Source organism: Podarcis erhardii (genome assembly GCF_964252035.2).
Source record: "Podarcis erhardii genome assembly, chromosome: 6".
In the NCBI taxonomy this organism is placed as follows: domain Eukaryota; kingdom Metazoa; phylum Chordata; class Lepidosauria; order Squamata; family Lacertidae; genus Podarcis; species Podarcis erhardii.
Window position 1 is genome coordinate 61,794,531 of NC_138510.1, and position 23,721 is coordinate 61,818,251.

Sequence of the window (23,721 nt, forward strand, 5' to 3'; positions counted from 1 at the left end):
GGGTTAAGAACTTAATTCGTTCTGGAGGTCCGTTCTTAACCTGAAACTGTTCTTAACCTGAGGTACCACTTTGTTAATGGGGCCTCTTGCTGCTGCTGCCGCACCGCCACCGCGCAATTTCTGCTCTCATCCCAAAGTTCTTAACCCGAAGTACCATTTCTGGGTTTGTGGAGTCTGTAACCTGAAGCCACTGTAATCGATTTGTTCCCTGCCTTTTGTCTAAGGAACTCAGGGCAACATAAAAGGTTCTCTCTTGCAACAGCCATGTGGAGTAGGTAGGACTGAGATAATGACTCTTCCAATGTTAGAGGTGCACTTAGTGGAGACCTGGGAGAGGAGCTTTTCAATCCAGATACCCATATAATGGGACTCCTTTTCCAGAAAGATTCAGTCAGCAATTTCTCTCATGATTTTGAGATGGTCTGTTAAGACTGCTTTATTTTGCCCGACTCTGGCTCCCTGTTGTGCTGATTGTGATTTTCTTGTGTTGACCTTGTTTTTAATGACTCTGTGTCATGCTCTCAGATTTTTATTGTTAGATTTCGGTACTTTGCAATATGACCTAGCTGCTACAGAGCCTTGACTACCTATATATCTCCCTTCCGCACAGGCTCTGTGATGAGGACTGCAGATCCTCAGCCACGGAACTGATCTTCAAAACAACTTTTGGAGTGACCACTGTGAATTTCCTAGCAATTCAGGATGTGGTCACTTGCAATATTATGATTTGCAGGTGCTTTTGCAAGACTACTTCACATGTAAAAACTAAAATTGCCTCATGGTGCTCCAGCCCTGTATCAGTGCAGAATTGGTAACATTATAGAGTTTAAAGGTTTCTATGAAGAAAGGGTAGGAGCTTTGTGAATAAAATGGAAAATACGCAACAGAGTTTGAAGAAATAACTTCATAGTTTAATTCTCTAAATGATGTTTTGCAAAATGTAATGCATTTTGTGAGCTGTGATGTGTGTTTCTCTTGGCTCTGCAGTGCAAAATGTGTGGCTTACACAAACTGACCCTAGCAAAAGTGTTCTGGTGGTAACTTAAAATGGTACAGACAAATGACTCTGAAAATGTATTTGTTTTGGTGCCTGTTAGCTGTTCTGTTCAGTGTTCTGATATATTTATATTTGGGTATTTTTGTGGCAGCAGATATTTTGTGACTTCATTATGCCAACTTTTCTCAGAAAGCTGATTTGTCTGAACCCGGAGCCGAAGGAGTGCCAAAGCTAATATAGTTGGAAAGCCAATGGCGAGAACTGACTTATCTGTGGCATTTTCTTACATGTGCTTCTTAAAATGGCATGTGGTACTTGTTCTCAGTGAACAAGAACTTGTTCTCAGTGAAGCTGTAGTTACAGAATACAGTGGTACCTCGGGTTAAGAACTTAATTCGTTCCGGAGGTCTGTTCTTAACCTGAAACTGTTCTTAACCTGAGGTACCACTTTATCTAATGAGGCCTCCTGCTGCGGCAGCGCGATTTCTGTTCTCATCCTGAAGCAAAGTTCTTAACCCGAGGTACTATTTCTGGGTTAGCAGAGTCTGTAACCTGAAGCGATGGGAATCTGAAGCATCGGGAACCTGAGGTACCACTGCAATTAGGTGCTGCCAACTGTTCCGGGTCCTGGGCTTATTGGGGCAATTCAACATGGTAAAGATCAGTGCTATTTTTTTCTGGGAAAAGAAGTGCTGGAACTCACCACAAACACCTCCCTTGTTCTCTTATAATGACAATGGCTCACACCTCAAAGGTGCAGGAACTCCATTCTGGCTGAAAAAAAGTACTGGTTAAAGAAAGATACTGACAATTCCCAATAAAAAATGGAGGGCACAATTGCTGGGGCTCTGTCACAGAGTTTGTTCCCCGCACTGGGGGTGACTGGGAATAGAGTCATGATCAGATAAAGTTCACCTTCTCCTCCACTGCCCTTCAAGGATCTTGAGTCTTCCCCAGAGACGTTTAGCTATTGAATCTGCAGTCATTGCTACTCTTTCCACTTTCATGTCAGCTGGGTTTCCTAGTTGGGATAACATTAAAGCAATCTTCATTCTCAGAGTTTCCGGCTCCACCCTTGGACCCAGTTGGCGGTGGCAACAATGCTCCATCACCAATTGCACCATACCCTAGCAGAGCCCTCTAGGTTCCCTTTCCTATTCCTTCTGTTGCCTTCTCTCTTTACTACACCTTTCTACCTTTCCTCCACTGCTCATCTTGATGCCCTTTCATGCTTAACTTCTTCACTGGCCTGTGCCTGAGCCCACCAAGGTCCATCCATCTTGTTTTGATTTCTCCTGCAGTGCCTTGAGTTGTCACTGAGGCCCCTTCACTTGCTGTTTCCTAACCTTGTGGTCCACAGTCCTTTCATAATAATGAAAAATCTTAATCTGATAGCTAAACAAGTAAATCTTCCCCCTGCACACATACACACTTTTTGGCTAAGAGTGTCAGATGCATTTAGTGATGGATCTTGTTGCTGGTCTGTAAGTGCCCTCTGTTGGCCAATGCTGAAATATCTACTTTAGATCTAATAAATCCATCTTATTGTTATGGTTCCTGGGCACCTGATATTGATAGTGCAGCGAGGTACTGATCAGGTATCGTGTGTTGCTAGTTTTCTGAGATCTAGTACTCTGTCTTGAAGTTCCTCAAATTGGTGGCATTTTAGGAAACTCAAGCAAGCCTCCCAAAACATCTTACTTCTTTAAATATGTCTGTTTCATTGGTCCTTTACAAAAGTATACTGCTTGTAATCTACCGGTATTTTCCTTAAATGAAAAACTGGGCTCTTTGAAAAAAAATGTGGCTTTTGAATCTTTTATTGCTTGACTTATAAAATAAACTAGATTTGTAGGTTTTTCTCCTTCAGCAACTATACTGCCATCCAAACCTTTTGGGGGACAGACCAGTTTCTCTGTGCAGCAATATGCCGTTTCTAGCTGATTGATCTTTCCCATTATGTAGCTTCTCTTCTCTTCCTATACAAGAGCTCCCTCTGCTTGAGAATGGTAGCGTAGTTATAGCAAATGCATTCTTCATTTTATCCCCTGAATATTTGTATGCTTCGATTCTGCTCTTAATTAGATTTATTATTATTATTTTATTTTTGGAGAGGGTAGATAATTGCTGACTCACCTCAAAACTAATAGAATTTGGCTTCCACATCCCTTTACTGTCTCTTTATCCTGAAATAATAACTATAAAGGGGGCATTTTTTGTTGAAATTAGGTTCTTGGAAAACTATGCTGAAGTCAAGGTGCTGTTGCTTATTATACCTTGGTCTTTCCACGGAATAAAAGAACCACTCCCTGTTTATTCCTGTCACATTGGTGAATGTCTGTGTCTTGGGTGTCTTGATTTGGTTCCCCAAAATATTATCTGTTTGCCATGTGTCCTTTCTAGTGGAGATGACAATGTACAGAATTGTAGAATATCTGAGTAGCCTTGCCTGCCATGTTTTTCTTCCAGTTCTTTTTTTTTTGTCATATCCACATTTCCTTGTTGAATTGCATGTGCTCTGACACTAGTCTTTGCGCTCTTTCTCCCCTCCCTTCGTGACATTCTTATTATCATTTGGCAAACCTTGTCATTTTGCTGCTTTTCCTTCTAGAATTTTTCAACTCTGTGGCCCAAATAGTAATGGAAGCCTTCTGTAGATGGACATATATATATGTTGCTTGTCTGGAAGCATTCCTTCTATCTATATTTAAAAATGACAGTTTCTTTTGCTTATTTTTCAGGACCCCTTAGATCCAACCAAGGCAGCATTTGTGGTCAGTTCACTGGTGCCAAATGGAGTGGCTGAGCGTGGTGGCGAACTCTTCCCTGGTGACCGTCTGGTCTTTGTCAATGACATGTGTTTGCACAATACTACTCTGGCAGAAGCTGTAGAGGTGTTGAAATCTGTGCCACCAGGAAAAGTTCACCTTGGGATCTGTAAACCTTTGATGGTAAGGGCTGGTCATCTTATGTTATGTAACCTCCCAAATTCAGCAAAACTAGTTTGAGTGGAGTTTCCTATGCAACCCAGCTGGGGCTTGCAAGAAACAGACCAGGCCTGACCTGCTAAATTCTTTGAGCATGGCATATCTTATGAAGTGGTGTGCTGAAGGGCAAAGAAACATTTTTCTTTGATACTCTTGGAGTGAGAGTTTGAGTCTTGTTTTATACTAAAGACTTGTTTGGATTTCTGTCTCCCATTTATTTTAGAAATCACCCTGTTAGCTGCAATGCAGTTTGAAAATTGACTTAGGGTTTGACTTAGTTCAATACCTTGCAGCGTAAGTGATTTTAAAGCACAGCAGCAGCCAGCCAAGATAAAATCGCAGACAGTAGTGAAATCAAAGTCGTGTACAAACAGGAATGTCTTAACCAGTCTCCTTAATTAAAGGAGGATGCCACTGTTGAGAACTTTATGTTTAGGATAGCCACATGATTTTGGATTAATAGGATTCAAAATTCTGACTTTCTCCAGGCAAGATTTTTTTTTAAATGGCCTTTCCTGTCATCATGCAGTCTTGCCCACTTTTACTGAGCTATTTCTTCTGAATCTTTTACGTAGCACAAGTACTTCTGGTGTAGGATGTCTCATGCAATCTTTTTCTCCTGTGACACAGGGCAATTTGGGTTAATCTGTTCAAGAATAGAGAGAGTGCATTGCTGCACAGATTACTGGCATAATGTTCACTCTCTGGTGATCAAATAAACCATGATATGAATGAGCACCCTGCACCTACATGCAGCCACTTTGCTCCTCCATTTGCACTGTTACAATATGAGTGCAACGCAGCTGCAAACTGGCAGCTTGGTGAAAACATCACATGATGTGACTAGCTGTGGGAAAGAATCTTCCCAGAAGTTCACAGGCTTCATTTGCTCAGTGTGTAATATGAGACCTTCCTGTTGCGTATGTGAAGGAAGTCTTTGCCACTTGCTTGCTGAACACTGAACTGTTCGGACATGTTTTTTGTAGAGTTGCACAGTCAGAAAATAAACAAGATGTAGAAAGACTTTCTGACTATCTTCTTTTCTCCTGCTGGTATGCAAGGAGGGAAGGGGGTGTGCATTTTCCATGCTGGGAAATGTCGCCTATCTCAATCTCCTGGACTGCAGAGATAGCAGCCAGGGCAGATCACCGGTAAGCAAGCCCGGGAGCCTGGGAGAGGAGCCAGTCTCTCCGGAGGGGGCTTGTTTTCCAACATGCACCAGCACAAAATGGAGCTAGGAAGCCATAGTTCACCATAGCTTCCCATTACATTCAAGCTGAGAAACTGTGAGTAATGGCTTCCACACCAGCCAGGATATGGAGCCAGCTTTAAGCCATGGCTTGTTCCAATCACACTTTCCCAGCTCGGATATAATGGAAAGATATGTGATATAATGGAAGGATAAAGTGCACATTGGTACAAAAAGTATTAACTTGACCTACATAGATAGATAGATAGATAGATAGATAGATAGATAGTTAGTTCTGGACTGTGAACTGGAGGTAAATGACCAGGGAAGCTCAGTGAAAAGGTTGGCCCAGTGTGCTGTAGCCGTGAAAAAGGCAAAATCAGTGTTAGGGATCCTTAGGAAATAAAATTGTCAATATAGTACTCTGCTATTATACAAATCTATTGTCTGACTGTACTTGGCACTGTGTACAGTTCTGATTGCTGCACCTCCAAAAGGATATTGCAGAGCTTGAAAAGGTTCAGAACACAGAGCTTAGACCAGTTCCCTATGAGGACAGGTTACATTATTTGGGGCTTTTAGTTTAGAAGAAAGGGTGCTAAGCACCTAGGAACTTAAGAAGTTGCCTTATATTGAGTCAGCTCATTGGTCCCTCTAGTTCAGTGCTGACTCTCTGAATACCTTGGCTGCCATTTTCTACAGTTTCCCCCCAAGTCTAGTACTAGGCAGTGTTACAATTACCAGAAAATAGATAGTGTAAGGCTGTCAAATTAATACGGCTCTGAATACCAGTTGTACATCACAATATAAATAAATAAGGTGACTCCCTCTGCTCTTGTGTCCTGCTTGTGGACTTTCCATAGGCATCTAGTTGGCCGCTGTAAGAAGAGGATGCTGGACCAGATGGGCCTTTGGGGGTTCTTATCATTTAAATGTGGCCAATGTCAGTACAGTTATACCTCGGGTTGAATGTGCTTCGGGATGAGCGCGTTCGAGTTGCGCTCCGCGGCAACCCGGAAGTAACAGAGCGTGTTACTTCCGGGTTTCGCTGCTTGTGCATGTGCAGACGCTCAAAATGACGTCATGCGCAGAAGCGGTGAAAAGCGACGCGTGCGTGCGCAGACGTGCTGTCGCTGGTTACGTTTGCTTCTAGATGCAAACGGGGCTCCGGAACGGATCCCGTTCGCATCTAGAGGTACCACTGTATATGCATATTGTTTATTGGTTACTTACTGGCTTTCTGGTTCTGAGTACATCTTCTATGTTCTTCATCCATATGGCTGCTTATAAAGGCCCTGATATGATTGGTTCTGGATTTGATGCTTTTTAACATGCTGCACCTTATATAAGCTAGATATAGGAAACTAGTAATATGCACGTGTGTATAAGAATACAGAAAAATATAGTGGAATGTGAGGAAAACAGCAAAAACAAACAAACCAATAAGCCAGACATATGGGCAAGATAAAAATGGTACCCAAACCCTTATGTTGCACTAATTTTATTTCTTCTACTTTGGTTTATTGCTTTCAGTAAGTTACTACATAAATAAAGTTAGGAAAAACAGCAGGGCAGTTTCTAAGCTCATCTTCATGTATGATTTTCACTGGCCTAAGCAAAACATATTTACATAGCTTTAACTTTTTAATCAAGTGTTTTAAAAGTTTGTAATGCAGTCAAGTGATCCTGGAATAACTGATGGTGTAGACTGCTCAAGCTAAATACTGATGGACCTTGTCAGTCCCCTGGATAGAAGACCACCAAGAGCCCAAGTATAAACAGGACATTTAACATTTTACAATAAAATTTGTACTCTTTACTTTTCTTATGACTTGTGTCTCTCAAGTTTACTTTCTGCATTCCTTCTGGCTTACTTTTCAGCTGTGCCCCTCTGCAAGCTAGTTTCTTGCCATTCTCTTTCTCAAAACGTTTGGCCATATATATTTTCCTGATTAGTGTCTTATTTTTTTAAAGGGAGGAAATAATCAGCATGGGACCTCTTCTACTGTGGATCCCAAGCGTATTGCCAAAAGTTTTGTATTTCAAGAACCAATCAATGATGTTAACTCATCAATATGCCTTGAAGTTCCAAAGGTATTTATTGACTGTTTCTTTTGTTAAATTTAAAGTAGTGGTGCATAGAGTTTTTTTATTGTTTTTTTTTAAAAATGGTGGGGAACAGGAAGTGTTTCCTGCTTCCATCAGGAACTGAACCTTTTCTCTAGATCAACTGTGTTGTTGCTGTTGTTGTTGCTTAGTCATTTAGTCGTGTCCAACTCTTCGTGACCCCATGGACCAGAGCACGCCAGGCACTCCTGTCTTCCACTGCCTCCCGCAGTTTGGTCAAACTCATGTTGGTAGCTTCGACAACACTGTCCAGCAATCTTGTCCTCTGTCGTCCCCTTCTCCTTGTGCCCTCAATCTTTCCCAGCATCAGGGTCTTTTCCAGGGAGTCATCTTTTCTCATGAGGTGGCCAAAGTATTGGAGCCTCAGCTTCAGGATCTGTCCTTCCAGTGAGCACTCAGGACTGATTTCCTTAAGAATGGATAGGTTTGATCTTCTTGCAGTCCATGGGACTCTGAAGAGTCTCCTCCAGCACCATAATTCAAAAGCATCAATTCTTCGGCGATCAGCCTTCAGTATGGTCCAGCTCTCACTTCCATACATCACTACTGGGAAAACCATAGCTTTACTGTACACATACCTAAATAATCTACTCCGATCAATTCCACTATTCTAGAGCAAAAAGGCTTGGCCATCCAGTGTTCTTCATAATGTTCTCATGAATGTTGTGGTAGGTATAACACTAGGCCTTGAAGGTAAATTTACTGTGAGGTAAATTGAATTGCCTTGTGCTTCTTTTCCATATACAGTAGTCTCTTTCTATCCCTGCAGCATAGTATATTAATTGTAACCCCACCTCCTTTTGATCTGGCCCCCAACTTCATTTTATAGACTAAAACAGCCAGATGAAAAGCTGGCTCAAGGTCTTCCTGAAGTAACAGCATGGGAAGACTGGTAGGAGCATCTGGGTAATGAGGGATATCCCCATCCCCGCTCCATTCTACTCCTCAAGTTGCTCTCAGCATTCTGTTGATAGAGTATATGTGCATATGAGAAGAATTTTGTTGTTGTTTAGTCGTTTAGTCGTGTCCGACTCTTCGTGACCCCATGGACCAGAGCACGCCAGGCACTCCTGTCTTCCACTGCCTCCCGCAGTTTGGTCAGACTCATGCTGGTAGCGTCGAGAAGAGTAGTAGAACACAAATGAGCACCTTTTTTGGCTACATATAGGTTAACAATTTGCAGTGAGCCTCTCAGGCAAAATAGGTTTCCTTCTTGCTCCAGTGCCCCATAGCCTTATGTGTTGCAGCATCTTCTGACTTACTTGCTATTAATACTATGGCCCTCGTCCTGCATCATAACCAAATATTTGCGCTCATTACTTTCTCCTCTGTTCACGTGCTTCTGTTTCCCTTCCTCATTTTTATATCAGCTGTAGTTTGCTGTGACATCCAGAGTGGAATACTTCCATTCCAGTCATAGTTTTCAGCCTCTGAACAGAAATAGAAACGTTTAATTTAATCTGGCATTAAACGCAAGGAACCTAGTGGGACCTACTTCCAAGTAAACGTGCATGGAGTTGTGCTGCAGTCCCATCAAATTCCACATGTCCCTGGAATTCACCAAAGCTTGCTTTTATTACAAATTCAGCCAATAGAAGAACTTCTGTGCTTCAGTTATTTTTAATACAAAATAATGCTTTATGTATGTGTTTTATTGTACAGTTTCATTTTCCTAATATTGTGAAATTGTTTTATAGATTTCCCCCCCTCCCCAAGAAAGGCAATAGTTGTAAAATCTAAAATGTTCCCAGGATGCAACTATGATAAACAGTAATTCTCCACCCTCCTTCTTTTAAAAGGGCTACTGCAAATCTCTACTTTCATTTTATTATTATTATTATTATTTAATGCAGGACTTCAGAGCTGAATCTTTCTCTAGAGAGGAACTTGTGGATGAACCGATCCTGCATTTGGGGAGGCAGTTTCAGCTTGCACAGAATGAGATGGATGCTGATAAGGAGTCTTGGGAAATGCATGAGTTTTTGAAGCCTACAGAGGCTCATCTTGGTGAAGAACGGGAGATGCTGGTGGATGATGATGTGGATCAGGATTATTTTGGCTATATGCCACCAGGTGTAAAAGAGCCGGCTCCATCTAGTGAGATCCACACTGAAACTGGAAGGCATTGGGCAAAGGAACTAGAACCTCCTACCATGGAAGAACTAAGTTCTCACATGGGCCTTGGTGCTGCTAAAGAGGTACTTCTTCTTTTTTTGCATATACAGTAGCAAGAGAAGTAGGAACAAGTTTTAATGTGAAGTATGAGGATGGGATGCCACCTGTTCATTACGGATATTGCTGGGGAGTTTTGCATTTGAGGGCAAACTCCGATATCTAAATCGGGAATGGGGAGCTCAAGTCCTTTCATGTTCCTGGACTTCATCTCCCATCATAGCCGCCCATATTAGCTGGGGCAGATGGGAAATGGAGTCCATCTGCATCTGGAGGGGCACAGGTTTAACTAGCACAGATTGAAGTGGTTGATTATTTAGACAATTAGGAATTTTCGCAATAAAAAGGCTTACATGATATTCTGCAAGCGTAATGCTACAAAGTGTAAACAATGTCAGCTGCAATAACTGCGGTTTTGGGCAGCAGGGTTCAATTAATGGTCACATCTTATGTTCATAAGAACATGTTATTGAATTAATTTTAAAAGTTAAGTTTCCAGTAAACTCAGCGTCTCTCTGTAACCTAGTGCAATGTCAGCAAATTTCCAAATTTGAATTGCCTGGGTTTTTTCCTCCCTTTTTCACTGAAGGCTAAAGAAAATGGAATTAACAGTTCAGGTTTCCCTGGAGCATCAGAGTATAGCCAACCAAATACTATCTTGGATAGCCATGGAATGAGTAAGTTATCAAATAAATAAATACATAAATAAATAAATATCAGCTGGATTTATCTTTCTGCCTTTGTTGCATTCAATTAATGCAAGACATGTCAGCCTAAACATAAGATGACTTTGGTCAGTTATTCTAAGTTCACTGTACCTTTTTGCTCTCAACATCCACATCAATGAACAATAACTGATCTCTTAATTGTGCCAGGTACCAAGATGCAAAATGACACGAAAGCTCCTCTATGTGTTGATGATGATCTCGAGAGAAATAACCTGAAGACTGAAAATTGTGACCATTCCAGTACCCTGGATTCTGCCTCTCTTCAACTAGGGCTGCCAAGGTATGGAAGAGACTCTCAACTTAAAAAATGTTTGCTTATTGTCATGGAAGGTTTAGAAGACACATCACTCACAAAGCTGTGCAAAAAAACCTTTGTTGTCTGTCTTAAAGCATACAAGAGCAGAATAGTAATGGGAAACTCCTGACTCCATCCAGATACAAGCAAGTCCTGTGTCACCAAGTAATTACACTGTAGGCCAATTCAGACATTGTTCCTGAGCACATGATCCATGGACAGGGATGGGCATGCTAGCCATATCTCTATCGCATAATGTCCCACACACTTAGTCTGTGGCTATCCCTGTGTTGAGTGGCAAAGGTCTGCAGGAAGATTTACTGTTATTCACTTGAACATGAGTAGAACCCTCCACACAATTGTGTGAGGTGTGTGTATATTCGAATATACTTTGAATATTCACGTGTTCAGGCATATACTTGAACATCTCTTGTATTCAGTGACACTATGCACACCCTTATTTTGCCTGAACTGAAATAATGAAGCAGAACTATTTTCTTCAATGGTTTTAGCTTTATTAAAGAGGACCTGGATATCTCACCCTGTTGTGCAAAGCCAGAGTGTGCTCACTTCCAAGAGCATGGAAAAATGTAACTATTAACTGATAAAAGATGTATCTGTTTTGTCCGCTGAATATCTGTTGTAAGCGAAGATAAGGTGGTAAAGGTGTGTGAAGCACAAAGAATGAATGTTAGGAAGCAGAAAAGTGTGGGAAGCTAAAATTTATTTTTATTTTACTTATTTAGTGAATTGCCTGAGAGAGAAGAAGGAGAAGGAGAAGAAACTCCAGTTTTCAGTCACTGGGGAACACCACAAGCGTATGTTGATAAATGTTTCAACATTTCTGCTGCCTTAGAAATTATTTGAGGCCTTTTGGCGTGGAGTATATACTTGCCTTAACTTTTCATCTTTTGCCAGTGACTGTTTGCTTGACCGTTTATTTAATCCATTCATGAATAGCACTGAGGTAGTTGTGATTCCAGCTTTGCTAAATACTACAGATACAATTAATGCTTAGCAGATGTCCTGCTGAAAAAGCTTTATTATATCAATCCTGTTGTTTTTAGAAACTTGCCAGTTTTCCACTGTAGTTAAATTATCAACGAATGTTGGTTCACCTGTGTATTCCTACATGCAGGTTTTGCTATCTAGGCATACCACTTACATTCAAAGCTCCTGGTAGTTACAAACCTCTAAATGAGGGCAAGTTCACACATTAGGGGTTTTTTTTGTGTGTGTCCCTAAGGTGTATGCCCTTAAAACACATGTATTGTGTGTCCAGATATGTAGAATGCTGAGATGTGTTTTGATTTGGCTCTTAGCTTATCATCGATTTTAATTATTTTTGAAGTTTTTAAATAGTTGTTTTTACTGATAATCTCATTGTTTTATACTTTTTATAAAATGCTGTGAGGTTTTTCTTATAGTTAAGCAGTATAGTTAGTTTATTAAATAAGTAAATATTGTAAAAGATAAAAAAAGTAAAGGACGATTAAGTCCAGTCAAAGGCAACTATGGGGTTGCGGCACTGATCTCACTTTCAGGCCAAGGGAGCCGGCGTTTGTCCACAGACATATTTCTGGGTCATGTGACCAATATGACTAAACAGCTTCTGGCACAACAAAACACCGTGATGGAAGCCAGAGCCCACGGAAACGCCATTTACCTTCCTACAACAGCAGTACCTACTTATCTACTTGTACTGGCCTGCTACCAAATTGCTAGGTTGGCAGAAGCTGAGACAGAGCAACAGGAGCTCACCCCATCATGGGGATTCAAACCAGCAACCTTCTGATTGGCAAGCCCAAGAGGCCCAGTGGTTTAGATCACAGCACCACCCACGTCCCTATAAATATTGTAGAGGTCCATTCATCATGGACATGCAGTTAGCTATAACTCTCTATTGAGCTTACACTCTCAGTGGTGAACTGTATTTTGTGAAGTGGCTCTATAGCAATGCTTGCCCAGGGCTGGATCTAGACACATCAAAGAAGCGTTTCAGTTAAATACGTTGTCAACTTTGTATGAGAAATCAGATTGGGAAAAACGGGACTCCACCGCGCCATCTGGTGTCACAGTGTTATTATAATGCTTATACAATGCATACGGGATGCAGGTGGCACTGTGGTCTAAACCACAGAGCCTAGGGCTTGCCGATCAAAAGGTTGGCGGTTCGAATCCTCGCAACAGGGTGAGCTCCCATTGCTTGGTCCCTGTTCCTGCCAACCTAGCAGTTCGAAAGCATGTCAAAGTCCAAGTAGATAAATAGGTACCACTCCGGCGGGAAGGTAAACGGTGTTTCCGTGCGCTGCTCTCTTTCGCCACTAGTGGCTTAGTCATGCTGGCCACATGACCCGGAAGCTGTACGCCAGCTCCCTCAGCCAATAAAGCGAGATGAGCTCCGCAACCCCAGAGTCATCCGCGACTGGATCTAATGGTCAGGGGTCCCTTTACCTTTATACAATGCATATTAAGTGCTTTTTCTTTTCCAGTGTAGCTGAATCCCAGCACTATTTAAAGTAGCTTTACATCCAGCTGTTGCAAGAAGAGAAGAGATGTGTGTGCATGCATGCTGGGCTTTTTGTGTCATGAACTTATTGGGATACTTGTGAGTCTATCTACTAAGTCCCCCAAAATTGAGGGATTCTATAAAACCCCAAGGGCCTGACAGGAAGTGCTGTTGAAAGAGGACTGGAGATAAAAACAATGACAAAATGTACATGGTTCTGAAAGATGTGCACCTCTGCATCAGAACTGTTTTATTTAACTGAATGGCAAAAACAAATTATTATTTTTATGCCTAGTTTGCCTTTCAATCTGTGTGGATTTGCTAGTGTTTCACAAAGCAACATGTGCCTGCCAACTTACCCGAGTTCATTTCACCTGGATGCTGAATGACGAGTTCTAGGAAAGGAAGTAGGGAACAGACTTTAAAGATACCCAGTGGCATAGTTAAAATGACAAACTAGTTGATGATGGCAACTGGACAGCAGTTTTTCTTTCTGGGCTTCCCAGCATATGGCCTGCATGCTGAATGCAGCTGGCAAAAAGCTGAAGTGCAGGGTTGTGTGTGCATGTATGAGCTCCCTAGTGGTTTAGCTGGTGTTCTCAAGCACATCAGTTACAACTTCCATTGGAAACACAAGACCTGCAGTCTGCGCTTGGATTCAAGTCTTTCTATTGGCAGTATGGACCAGTAGAATAACTTTAATCTAACTGACTTTTGTCAGTACATCAGATTCTGTTCTGGCAATATATATATATAAATATATATAAATATATATATATATATATATATATATATATATATATATATATATATATTTTCACTTTACATGTAACCCTACTAGGTGTTTGTTGAGTCTGTGTGTGTGTGTGTGTGTGTGTGTGTGTATGGTGATGAGGGTTCTCCAAAGTATGGATATAATAAAAGTGTAAGGTCTAGATTTGTTAGGCATTGTTGACTATTGTAAGACAAGCAAATCTGGCACACAAAGAATGGGTTTCATTTGGACTGCAATAGAAGTGGACTGCTTTTTTATATATATCCAGAAGGTTACAGAGCAGTTTCTAAACTAATATATGGGATAAAAGCCAATTAGCGCTGGGGAGTAAGATGCTGAATAAGAACATAAATATAGCGGGTATATCAGTAACCTGGTAGAATGCGAGAATCAGTGAGACAGAGTTATCCCTGAATGCAAACTCTATGGAAAGGAGAGAGAAGGGCATATTGGGTATGTTGTTACTGTGTATAGTGAAGAGTGGAAATAATGCAGTACACAGAAGACTTAAGAGGGAGTAGGTTGCTGTACTAGGTGAATATTTTGATCTGATCAAGCAGGGCTCTTCTTGTGTCACTTTCTCATGATAAAATGCAGGAACATTTCCTTTAAATTAGTTTCCAGCAAGCAAATTCAGTTGTTGCTGTCATCTGGCTTTTCTGTTGCTCGTAGGACAGGGGTTGTACCATCATCTCTTATAACATCAGACTGAGGCCTTCTGGAATCACTGAGTGGGTTGAGTTCCCTGCTTTTGCGTGTTTCATCAGAAGGAGATACTGAGACTGCTTTTCAGCAATTTCCACCAGGCTATAACATAACATACAAATCACTTCTCATTTTAAAAGGCTTATGTTACACCTTACAAAGAACAATATGTTTAGATTAGCATCAGGACTGCAGAGTGAAACAAAAATCACGTAACTGAAACCTCTCATGTTCAAAGGATTGTCTTACTCTCTACAGTGTTGAAATTTTTCGAGAACCCCATGTGCCACTTGGCATCAGTATTGTCGGCGGACATACAGTTATAAAACGCTTAAAGAATGGAGAAGAGCTTAAAGGTATATTTATCAAGCAAGTTTTGGAAGACAGCCCAGCAGGCCGAACAAAAGCTCTCAAAACTGGGGATAAAATACTTGAGGTAAGTTCAGACAAACATCTGTATCTTTAAAAAGTTGTGTCTTTACACACCTGTCTTAGCTGTATGTGTTCAAGCATTAAATGCATATTTTGAACAGAAAATCAAATCAGCCTTAACTGTAAGTAGACATATAAACATTCATTTGTGAGTTCAAGATGTATGAATTCAAGATGTGTGAGCTGAGTGTTCTGTATTTGCACACATGGTTAATATTTGAAGGGTGGGTTTGCCCAGTGTCAGGGAACTGCCATCAGGGCCGGAGGGAGAGAGCGGGCTCTGGAGGGGTCCCAGAGAGCGTCCCAGGATGGGGAGAGGCAGCCCATCTTCTGGAGAAGAGAATCAGCGTAGCACCAGTGGAGAAGGGCGGCAGATGGGGGAATCGGCAAGGCTGTCCCATGACTCTTGCCAGGGACCAGCGGGAAGAGTAAGGGTCCTCCGCTGCCTACACCCTCCTTGCGCAGAAGGCTTCCACGCAGGGAGAGTAGGAGGAGACTAGGCGTCAAAGAGCTTCTTTGCTGGAAGAAGTTCAAGAAACGCCCACTGACAGATTCTGCCAGCGATTGAGACAGCCACGGGCGAGTGGCTGTCTGGACAGAAAAGGTTCATTCAGGCAACCCAGCCAGGTGTTGCACCGGTTTACGCACGAGCAACCCCTAGAACCATTACACCCAGGTTCCACATGGAGATGTGTGTGCTCCTTAAGCCTATGGGAGAGAATGCAGAAGTCCCACTGGAGGTGTTAATACTATGCATAAATACAGGAAGTGCAATTTAATACAGGATTCCTGTGTTCATGCTTTCTGTATACATATGTGCATATCACTAGTGACTGAAACTACTCAGACTCGCCAAGTCCAATTTCTGACATGAAGGCAGATTCTCAAATATGCATTACTTCCTTCCTCAAAATGAATCCATGTGAAACATGCCACTTTGTCAATGAGAAGAAATCAACCATAAGGAAAGAATGTCTTAGCAACGCAACCACAGTTGAGGAAGAGCGCCATGTGTTGCCAGGTCCCTGTCCAGCTACTGTTTCTATGCATTTTCTTATGCCTGCATGTCTAGACAATTATTTGTAAATGTGAATGCATCACTTGTCATGGACTGAATACCGTGCTGATTTGATTAAGGACAATTTTGAATCACTCATTTAGTTAAGTATATTTGCTATAGTAAACCTCTTGGTGACCTTTTTTCTGGCGCTTAGTTTTTACTGGCTGAGAGCTTCTGTTGCATCTTGTACTGTGAACAGTGCCGAAGAGCATCTAAATAGGCTTCTTGTTCTGCAGGTGTCCGGAACAGACCTGCAGAATGCAACTCATGAAGAAGCTGTGGAAGCCATAAAAAATGCAGGCAACCCCATAGTGTTTGTTGTTCAGAGTTTGTCTACTCTTCCAAGGGTAAGTTTCATTGCATGCTGTTGAAGGTGTGTGCGTTTTTAAAACAAAAACCTACATCCTTTTTTTTTTTAGTTTCCTTCTCATCTTGTCCTAGAACAGAAGGGTTCAAGGTAGATGGCAACCTTCAAATACAAATTCAGCCAAACAAGTACAGCATCAGAATGTAAAATCACCCCATACTTACTTCCAGCAGTTAGGAGATAGCCCAAGACTTGAGTGAGTCTCTAGCACAGAGATGTGGAACCTCTGGGTTTCCTCAAATTAGGAGACAGCTTCCATCATTCCTAATGGACATGGCAACTGTGGGCTGCTGGGAACTGGAGCCCAACATTTGAAGGATGACACATTCCCTATCCTGGCTCTAGTGGAACACAGTTTTCTTTGTGTGTTTAGTACACAGTTTGTATAGTCAAGAGTGCTCACATTTGCTTTTCAGGAAATCCAGCTTCCGATTAACCAACTGTATTCTGAACTATCACTCATTTTTCTGTACCTCCAGAATAATGATTTTGATCCCAGGTCACCCTTCCATGAACGGGAGGGTTCCTTCCATTGGCAGGAGGACTTTTAGCCTCTTTGCAGGAGAGCTTTGATTTTCTTGTAACAAAACTGAGCTCTGTTCTGGTACTGAAAACAAACTACTGGACTGAATGTATGCTCCAGTGGACCCTTTCCTTAGTTCTATAGTGCCTCCATCCCTTGCCTTTGTTTTGCATTTGGCTCTGCTTGGTGGATTTCAGGGTTTGCAGGAACAAAGTATATCCCTCGAGCCTAAAGTCTTTTCAATATGTACTAAACAGAAAATTTGTTTTCCGAGTACCAATCTTGTATAGCCGACAAAGAGTTTCCCCAAGCCTGCTGATATCTCCCTGTTTTGTGTGGATCATGCAGTTTTGTAGAGTAAAACTTTAGGGGCGGGATTTAAAGGTGCAAGGTAGCTGCCAAATGAGGACTGAGCATGCTGAGTTGGGGTGGAATGGGAAGCCAGATGGGGAGGGAGTGATTTGTAATATCCTGCAAGACAAGATGGCTGTCTAGAATACTGAACAGGAGCTTCTCTCTTTGTTATAGGCCCCCAATTGTATGGAATGAATATATAAACAATGTATTTTTTAAAATGTATTCTGCAGATAGTTTCCATTGTGAACCCCAAGAAAAATAAGGTCCACAAAGTTCAAGACCCAGAGGGAGACTGTGGAAAGGTATTGCAGATGCTATCTCTCACTTACAAAATAAACTTAACGTAAAGGTAAAGGTACCCCTGCCCGCACGGGCCAGTCGTGTCCGACTCTAGGGTTGTACGCCCATCTCACTTAAGAGGACGGGGGCCAGCGCTGTCCGGAGATACTTCCGGGTCACGTGGCCAGCGTGATGAAGCTGCTCTGGCAAACCGGCACCAGCGCAGCACATGGAAACGCCGTTTACCTTCCCGCTATAAAGCGGTACCTATTTATCTACTTGCACTTAGGGGTGCTTTCGAACTGCTAGGTGGGCAGGAGCTGGGACCGAAAGACGGGAGCTCACCCTGCTGCGGGGATTCGAACCGCCGACCATGCGATCGGCAAACCCGCATCCCTAAACTTAACGTAGCAATGCATAATACAGAAGGTAGTCCCCCCCCCCATTTTAAGACATAGGGAGAAATTCCTTTAAACACAAGGATAATATCTAGAGATTTTGTGTGCCTGTGTGTAGATTTGCTTGTATATTTGAAAAGGCAAATGAAAATATATATTTTATACTTGCAATTCAACTTTACTGCTATTCATAATGTCATGCATAAAAGTGAGATAACATTAAAAGCAATAACTCAGTAGCGGCTTAATTAAAAAAGAAATGTGGATTAATGTTCAAATTTGAGTGAGTCACAAAAAACCAGTTTTGCCGAAGAAGGGGAGGTGTCTATATTCAAGCCATTTGCAACTCAATCCTATGCATGCAAGTCCCACTGTGATCAGTAGGTGTTACTCCCAGGTAAGTGTAGGGTTCCAGTCTTAAAGAAATTTTTGCCTTTTCAGTTAAATGTTCAGAGTGAACCAAGAAAATGCATGGACTGATTTGTAGGTTTGGGGCCTTTATGCTCATAATTTAACCAATGTAAATAAGTCTGTAGATTTGACTCCAACTAGTTTTTAACTCTAGAGGGTTTGGGTGTGTGTTTCCCATTGGGGGGAAAACAGGGGTGGCTGGATCAGGTCCCAACATTTTATGCACTCCAGCTGCCATCAGAGGGAACTATACCAGTCCTCAGAGTACGTTTTGGGATTCATAACCTGCTCCATCTGGCTTGGAGTGGACGACACAAGCTAATATCTAACCAAACAGAATAAAAACGGATTCAGATTAAAATAGTGTTGGAATTTCCCTGCCCCTTGCTCTTGCTTGGTAAGCAAACCCCAAAAGGCATGTTTTAAAATTATTTTGAAAGCTGAGAATCCACGGGGGTGGGGCAGCCTGCAGAGGGCATCAGTAATGCCTCCCCCCCCCCCGATAATTCACAAATCTGATGTGTAGATCATCCCCATGTGCAAACCCTAAGCATATATTGGAAATCACAATGGAGGCTGGGGAATGCCTTGAAGTTAGAGGGATGAATTGGCAGGGTGATAGATAAAACCAAAGGTTAGGACTGGGCCATGGTAAAGGTGCCTCATGAAAGCCTTTTTCTGGCAGTTGAGTAGATGCTACTATCTGGGCTATTTCTTTTTTTATATATATAAAGAATAAGATTTGTGTGTGCTTTTAAATTTACTACTTTTTATTTTGTGTTTGTCAATGGATTTTGGTGTGTTGTGTTATAAGGTGTCATGGGGTGTTTTTTTTAAAAAAATTGCCGCTTAGTTTGAGTACTCATGTCATTGAGTGTAACTGAATAAATTCAAAAGAATAGAAATAAATCTCATTTTCCTAACTGAGTTAAGGATGTTGCTTGATTAGAAAAAGAAATAGTTGCACAGTAGCTATTACAAAAGAAGATTTTCCAATCCTACCCAAGGAACTTGTTTTTTCATATTAATTAAGAAGGAAATTTTAGTGTGCATGCGGAAGGAAGGGGTCTTTCTGCATCTTCCAACTCTATTTCTGGGTTAGTGCTGAAAAGGTGCAAGACTGGAGTCAGAAGGTTCTCTCTCCTCTAACAGCGGAAATAATGATCAGGTAAAGACCTTCCCTTGTGTTTTCCCCTGCTGTCTCTCCTAGAACATGGCAGGAGCAGAGGTGAAGTGCCTCACAAAAATGAGACAAATTGGTTATGCAGAAATAGCAAGTCTGATTTGCATAATTAATATATCTCATTTGCATAATATGGAGATTATGCTGCTGTGATTTGGACCTTGAATAAAGCAACCCCCAATAAGTAGTTAGAGTATTCGTGGCTGATTTTCATTCTCTGTAGCAGCTCATCTGAAAAAAAGAAGAAGAAAAAACACCCCATCCATTTGCAGTGTATCACCCTTTTAACCTTCTAGATTCCCGATCGCTGCATTTTTACAGTTCAAGAGCCGAGTTCACTAATCCTCCTGAAAGCTGTGAAAGATATCTCTTTCTTTGCTACTATAACTCTGTAAAATGAAATGCATGTACACCTTTTCATGTAGGCGATCAAGATATAAAATAAAACATAACAATTTAAGACATACTCTGCTTGCCTACCAATAATGGATTTTTTCCCTTTGGAGATTTCTGTATCAGAGCTGCATCAGAAAATCAGAATATTGAACTATTGTGTGTTGAGCCTATGGGCCATGTTTGGTTTCAGCCCAGATTATCATTGCTAATTACTTGAGTCACTAGTGATTTTCATCCTCTTTGTATTTTTAGAACATGAAAATCATTTTTTGGTAATAACATATTTGCTGTATTTGACAGCTCATTCACAAATGCAAAGGTTTAAGTGCACGGGAGCTGGTAGAATCCATACACTCAAAGCTAGCTTAGTGGTTATGCTCTGCTTTGTTTTTGGCAGGGGAGGAAGTTACTGGAAGATGGAGAAGCCACCCCCAGGAGATGGTCTAGTGGTGGCAACTGGTCTCTCCCTCTCTTTCTCTCCCTCTCTTTTAAACTCTGCGTGCAGTTCTAGTGTATATAATGTTTGTAGCCGGGATGTGTTTATATAAATAACTGTAATATCCAGTTTAGGATAACATTCAATACATCTGGCCAAGTAGACTCTGGGCCATGAAAACTTATACCATAATCAATTTGTTAGTCTTTAAGTTGCCACAAATTATTTTTTCTGTTTAGTGCAACAGACTAATGCAGTTATCTATTTGGAAAGTCCCTAAAATGGTAACTCAGGATTCTTTGATTTTAGCTTAACAAGCTAACAAACTTAAGAAACTAGTAGATAAAGTATTCCTGTGTTTACTGTTAGCTAGTAAAGATGAAAAGGCAATCAAACTATTGCTGGGATTGGCGTACATAATGAATAGAACATTAATTTATGAATGAACATTTTGAAATTACTAGTAGCCAGAATCCTATTTACACGACCCACTCCAGCAGAGAGAGTTAAATGTGTCACATTCCTAGGCACCAGCAGTAGTATTTTTCCAGTCTAGGCTGCAATGAAATCAGCCATGCTTGTTCAAGGTGATGATTTCATCCTTTGCCTCTGGGCTTTGGCTCATTGTAAATACAGAAAGTGATCCAAGACATTTCATTCGACAAGCTATTAACAGCCAGAGATAAGTACAGATTAATTCGTATGTTTACCTCGTATTGTAGATAGCAGAAAGCTACGTGAGCCTAGGCTATGGAGGTAGATTTAATGCCACAGGTGAAAAGACATATATCCTGGTTCTTCATCTTCTGAAGACAGAACCATTTAAAAAGTAGATTATACACAGAGAGAGAGGGAGGGAGAGAACTAGATATCCAATTGCTAACAAAGTAGTTCCATTAGTGGCTGTGCAATGGAACGCCTCTCTTTTCTCTCCCTGCCTCCCCCATCTGTTCTGTCCCCACCCCCCAGCTTCCAGAACAGATTTGGGGGAGAGTACAGTAGTTGTGTGGGGAGAGAGAGTGGAATTTGCATTGCCTAAATGGAAATACTTACAACCACAGAACTATTTAGTTGGATACTGCACTATACATTCTTTTTTTTCTCACGGCAGTTCTAGTTTGTAGTTTCACTTAGAAATGGAATCCAAAATGCTTAAATTCAAGTGTGAGGGATAGCAAGAGGCATGTTTTGGCGTGATCAACAGTACCTGTAGTCTTCTGTGGCTTGTTAAGTGTTTTCTTGTAACTGTTGACTGTTAACCATTGTTATAGTGATCTATATCTTCTTCTTCACTGATTTATTTTTTAAAAATAGTACCTTATATGTAAAGAAAAAATAAATAAGTTTTTTTTTTCAGTTTCTTTCCTTTCTTTCTTTTACTCATTTTCCAAGTGGGCCTCAATCTGTGAAGCATTCTTCTAAACTGGTGTTCTTTATTGGGAATATAGTTGATGCAAGTCATTGTTTCATCTAGTTCAGTATTTTCTACACTGAGTGGCAGTTTCAGTCTAGGGTTTCAGACAGGAGTGGTGGTGGTGTTAATTGTTTCTGTGCAGAGCATGGGCTCTGCTACTGATTTACAACCATTCCCTGTAGGTAAGAGAATAGTATAATTGGCACTTACCCATCTATATTAATAGGCTAGTACATTGAAGCTCCCCAGCCTTCACATAAGATTTCAAATGTGACTACAGGTAAATAGCGTCAATGGTGATGCTAGACATCGATTCAGGGGCCCTGATTTCTATTGAGGAGGCTCTGAACTAGGCCCTGTGCCACCTCTCATGCCTCATTTCAAATGTGGCATCACCTGCAGCGCCCCTGAGTCTCTGTGCCCAGTGTGACTGAACTGGTTGTGCCCCCCTAAATCCACCTGTGCTCCAGGAGCCTTTGATTTCAGACACACAACATTCATCACTTGATGTTACCATCCCTGATACCTCTGTAGGGAAATTTCAGAGTATGAGAGGCTACACTGAGAAGATATTTTCTGCCTGATCACTAAAGGAAGTCCATGTATCATTAATCAGTTTCTATCTACATTGTGTACATCAAATCCATGTCCTTATAGCAATGCCAACTTCCCCTTTCAACATTTGGGTATTCCCAAGCTGCCAGTTAAGAAAGCAATTTTTTTGTGAAGATGCTTCTCAAGCATTTTTTTTCCCAAATAAAGTTTTAAATTATCTTCCATGAGCCTTGCGGGTAGAAGTTGTACTGTTAAATTATGCAGTATTCCTAGCTGTTTGTAACAGGAGCAAAATGTGGTTGTTCTGCTAATGGTTTCTTTTTTTTATTATTGTAAGCAGTAAGCATTCCTCTCCATCACTTAAGTTCGAATAGGGCACATAGGCACATAGGATTTGATTAAAGGCTAATGGCATACATGAGTTTTGGAGATGGCATATGATTAGAGATCTCACTGACAAAATCCCACTGTGCTGAGTCTTGTGTGCTAAAATAGAAGTCAAGTATATGTATAATAATACATGTTACAATAGGCTCCTAGTCACAGTCCTGAAGGATCAGCTTTGCACTAAAGCTTATATAAATACAGGAGAATCTGTTAGTTAGATTTTTATCTGGATTTTCCATTGGTACACCCAACTCAACTAACAAATTATAACTGCACAAAATAAGTATTTATTAGAATAGCAGCCCATTGACCCAACCATCACACTGTGCTGGAGCTCCTTCGGTTTTCAAATGGAGTTTACCCTGTAGAGCCAAACAGGAGTTACAGCTTGGTTAGGAGAAATTTCAAGGTAGAAAAAAATGGAACCTGCCATTGTAACTCATTATAACTTGAGACTCCCAATGAATTTAATTTTAAGTACATGAGATACCATTTATCCTTAAAATTCTGTTGGGTTTGGGTAGCAGATATCCTTGCACTCTACCCAAGCAGTCTTTTTTTCTTCTAATGCCTGAACTTCTTTATATTGATCATGTGATTGAATGGTTTTCATTTTAGAGAGAGTTCAGCTTTGCTTGTAATTTTGTTGCTATGAAGCTTTTTTTAACAACAAGGTAACATTACTTTGGTTGGGACGTGGGTGGCGCTGTGGGTTAAACCACAGAGCCTAGGACTTGCTTATCAGAAGGTCGGCGGTTCGAATCCCCGTGACGGGGTGAGCTCCCGCTGCTCGGTCCCTGCTCCTGCCAACCTAGCAGTTCGAAAGCATGTCAAAGTGCAAGTAGATAAATAGGTACCGCTCCGGCGGGAAGGTAAACGGTGCTGCTCTGGTTCACCAGAAGCGGCTTAGTCATGCTGGCCACATGACCCAGAAGCTGTACGCCAGCTCCCTCGGCCAATAAAGCGAGATGAGCGCCGCAGCCCCAGAGTCGGTCACGACTGGACCTAATGGTCAGGGGTCCCTTTACCTTTTAACATT

At 41.3% G+C, this 23,721-nt stretch overlaps 1 protein-coding gene across 7 annotated transcripts in view; it reads left to right on the plus strand.

The window, feature by feature from the left end:
* The window catches only part of PATJ (PATJ crumbs cell polarity complex component), a 157,752-nt gene that overhangs the window by 38,675 nt on the left and 95,356 nt on the right, over nucleotides 1-23,721 (plus strand). For 6 of the 7 annotated variants that reach the window (XM_081867108.1, XM_081867114.1, XM_081867112.1 and 3 more), the window contains 9 exons: nucleotides 3,739-3,948; nucleotides 7,148-7,267; nucleotides 9,154-9,497; nucleotides 10,058-10,149; nucleotides 10,348-10,480; nucleotides 11,242-11,313; nucleotides 14,743-14,920; nucleotides 16,213-16,323; nucleotides 17,454-17,525. In XM_081867108.1, coding sequence (XP_081723234.1) covers nucleotides 3,739-3,948; nucleotides 7,148-7,267; nucleotides 9,154-9,497; nucleotides 10,058-10,149; nucleotides 10,348-10,480; nucleotides 11,242-11,313; nucleotides 14,743-14,920; nucleotides 16,213-16,323; nucleotides 17,454-17,525 — 1,332 coding nt within the window. Of the gene's footprint in view, nucleotides 1-3,738; nucleotides 3,949-7,147; nucleotides 7,268-9,153; nucleotides 9,499-10,057; nucleotides 10,150-10,347; nucleotides 10,481-11,241; nucleotides 11,314-14,742; nucleotides 14,921-16,212; nucleotides 16,324-17,453; nucleotides 17,526-23,721 lie in introns of all 7 variants that reach the window. The other variant, XM_081867110.1, reaches the window with a different exon arrangement.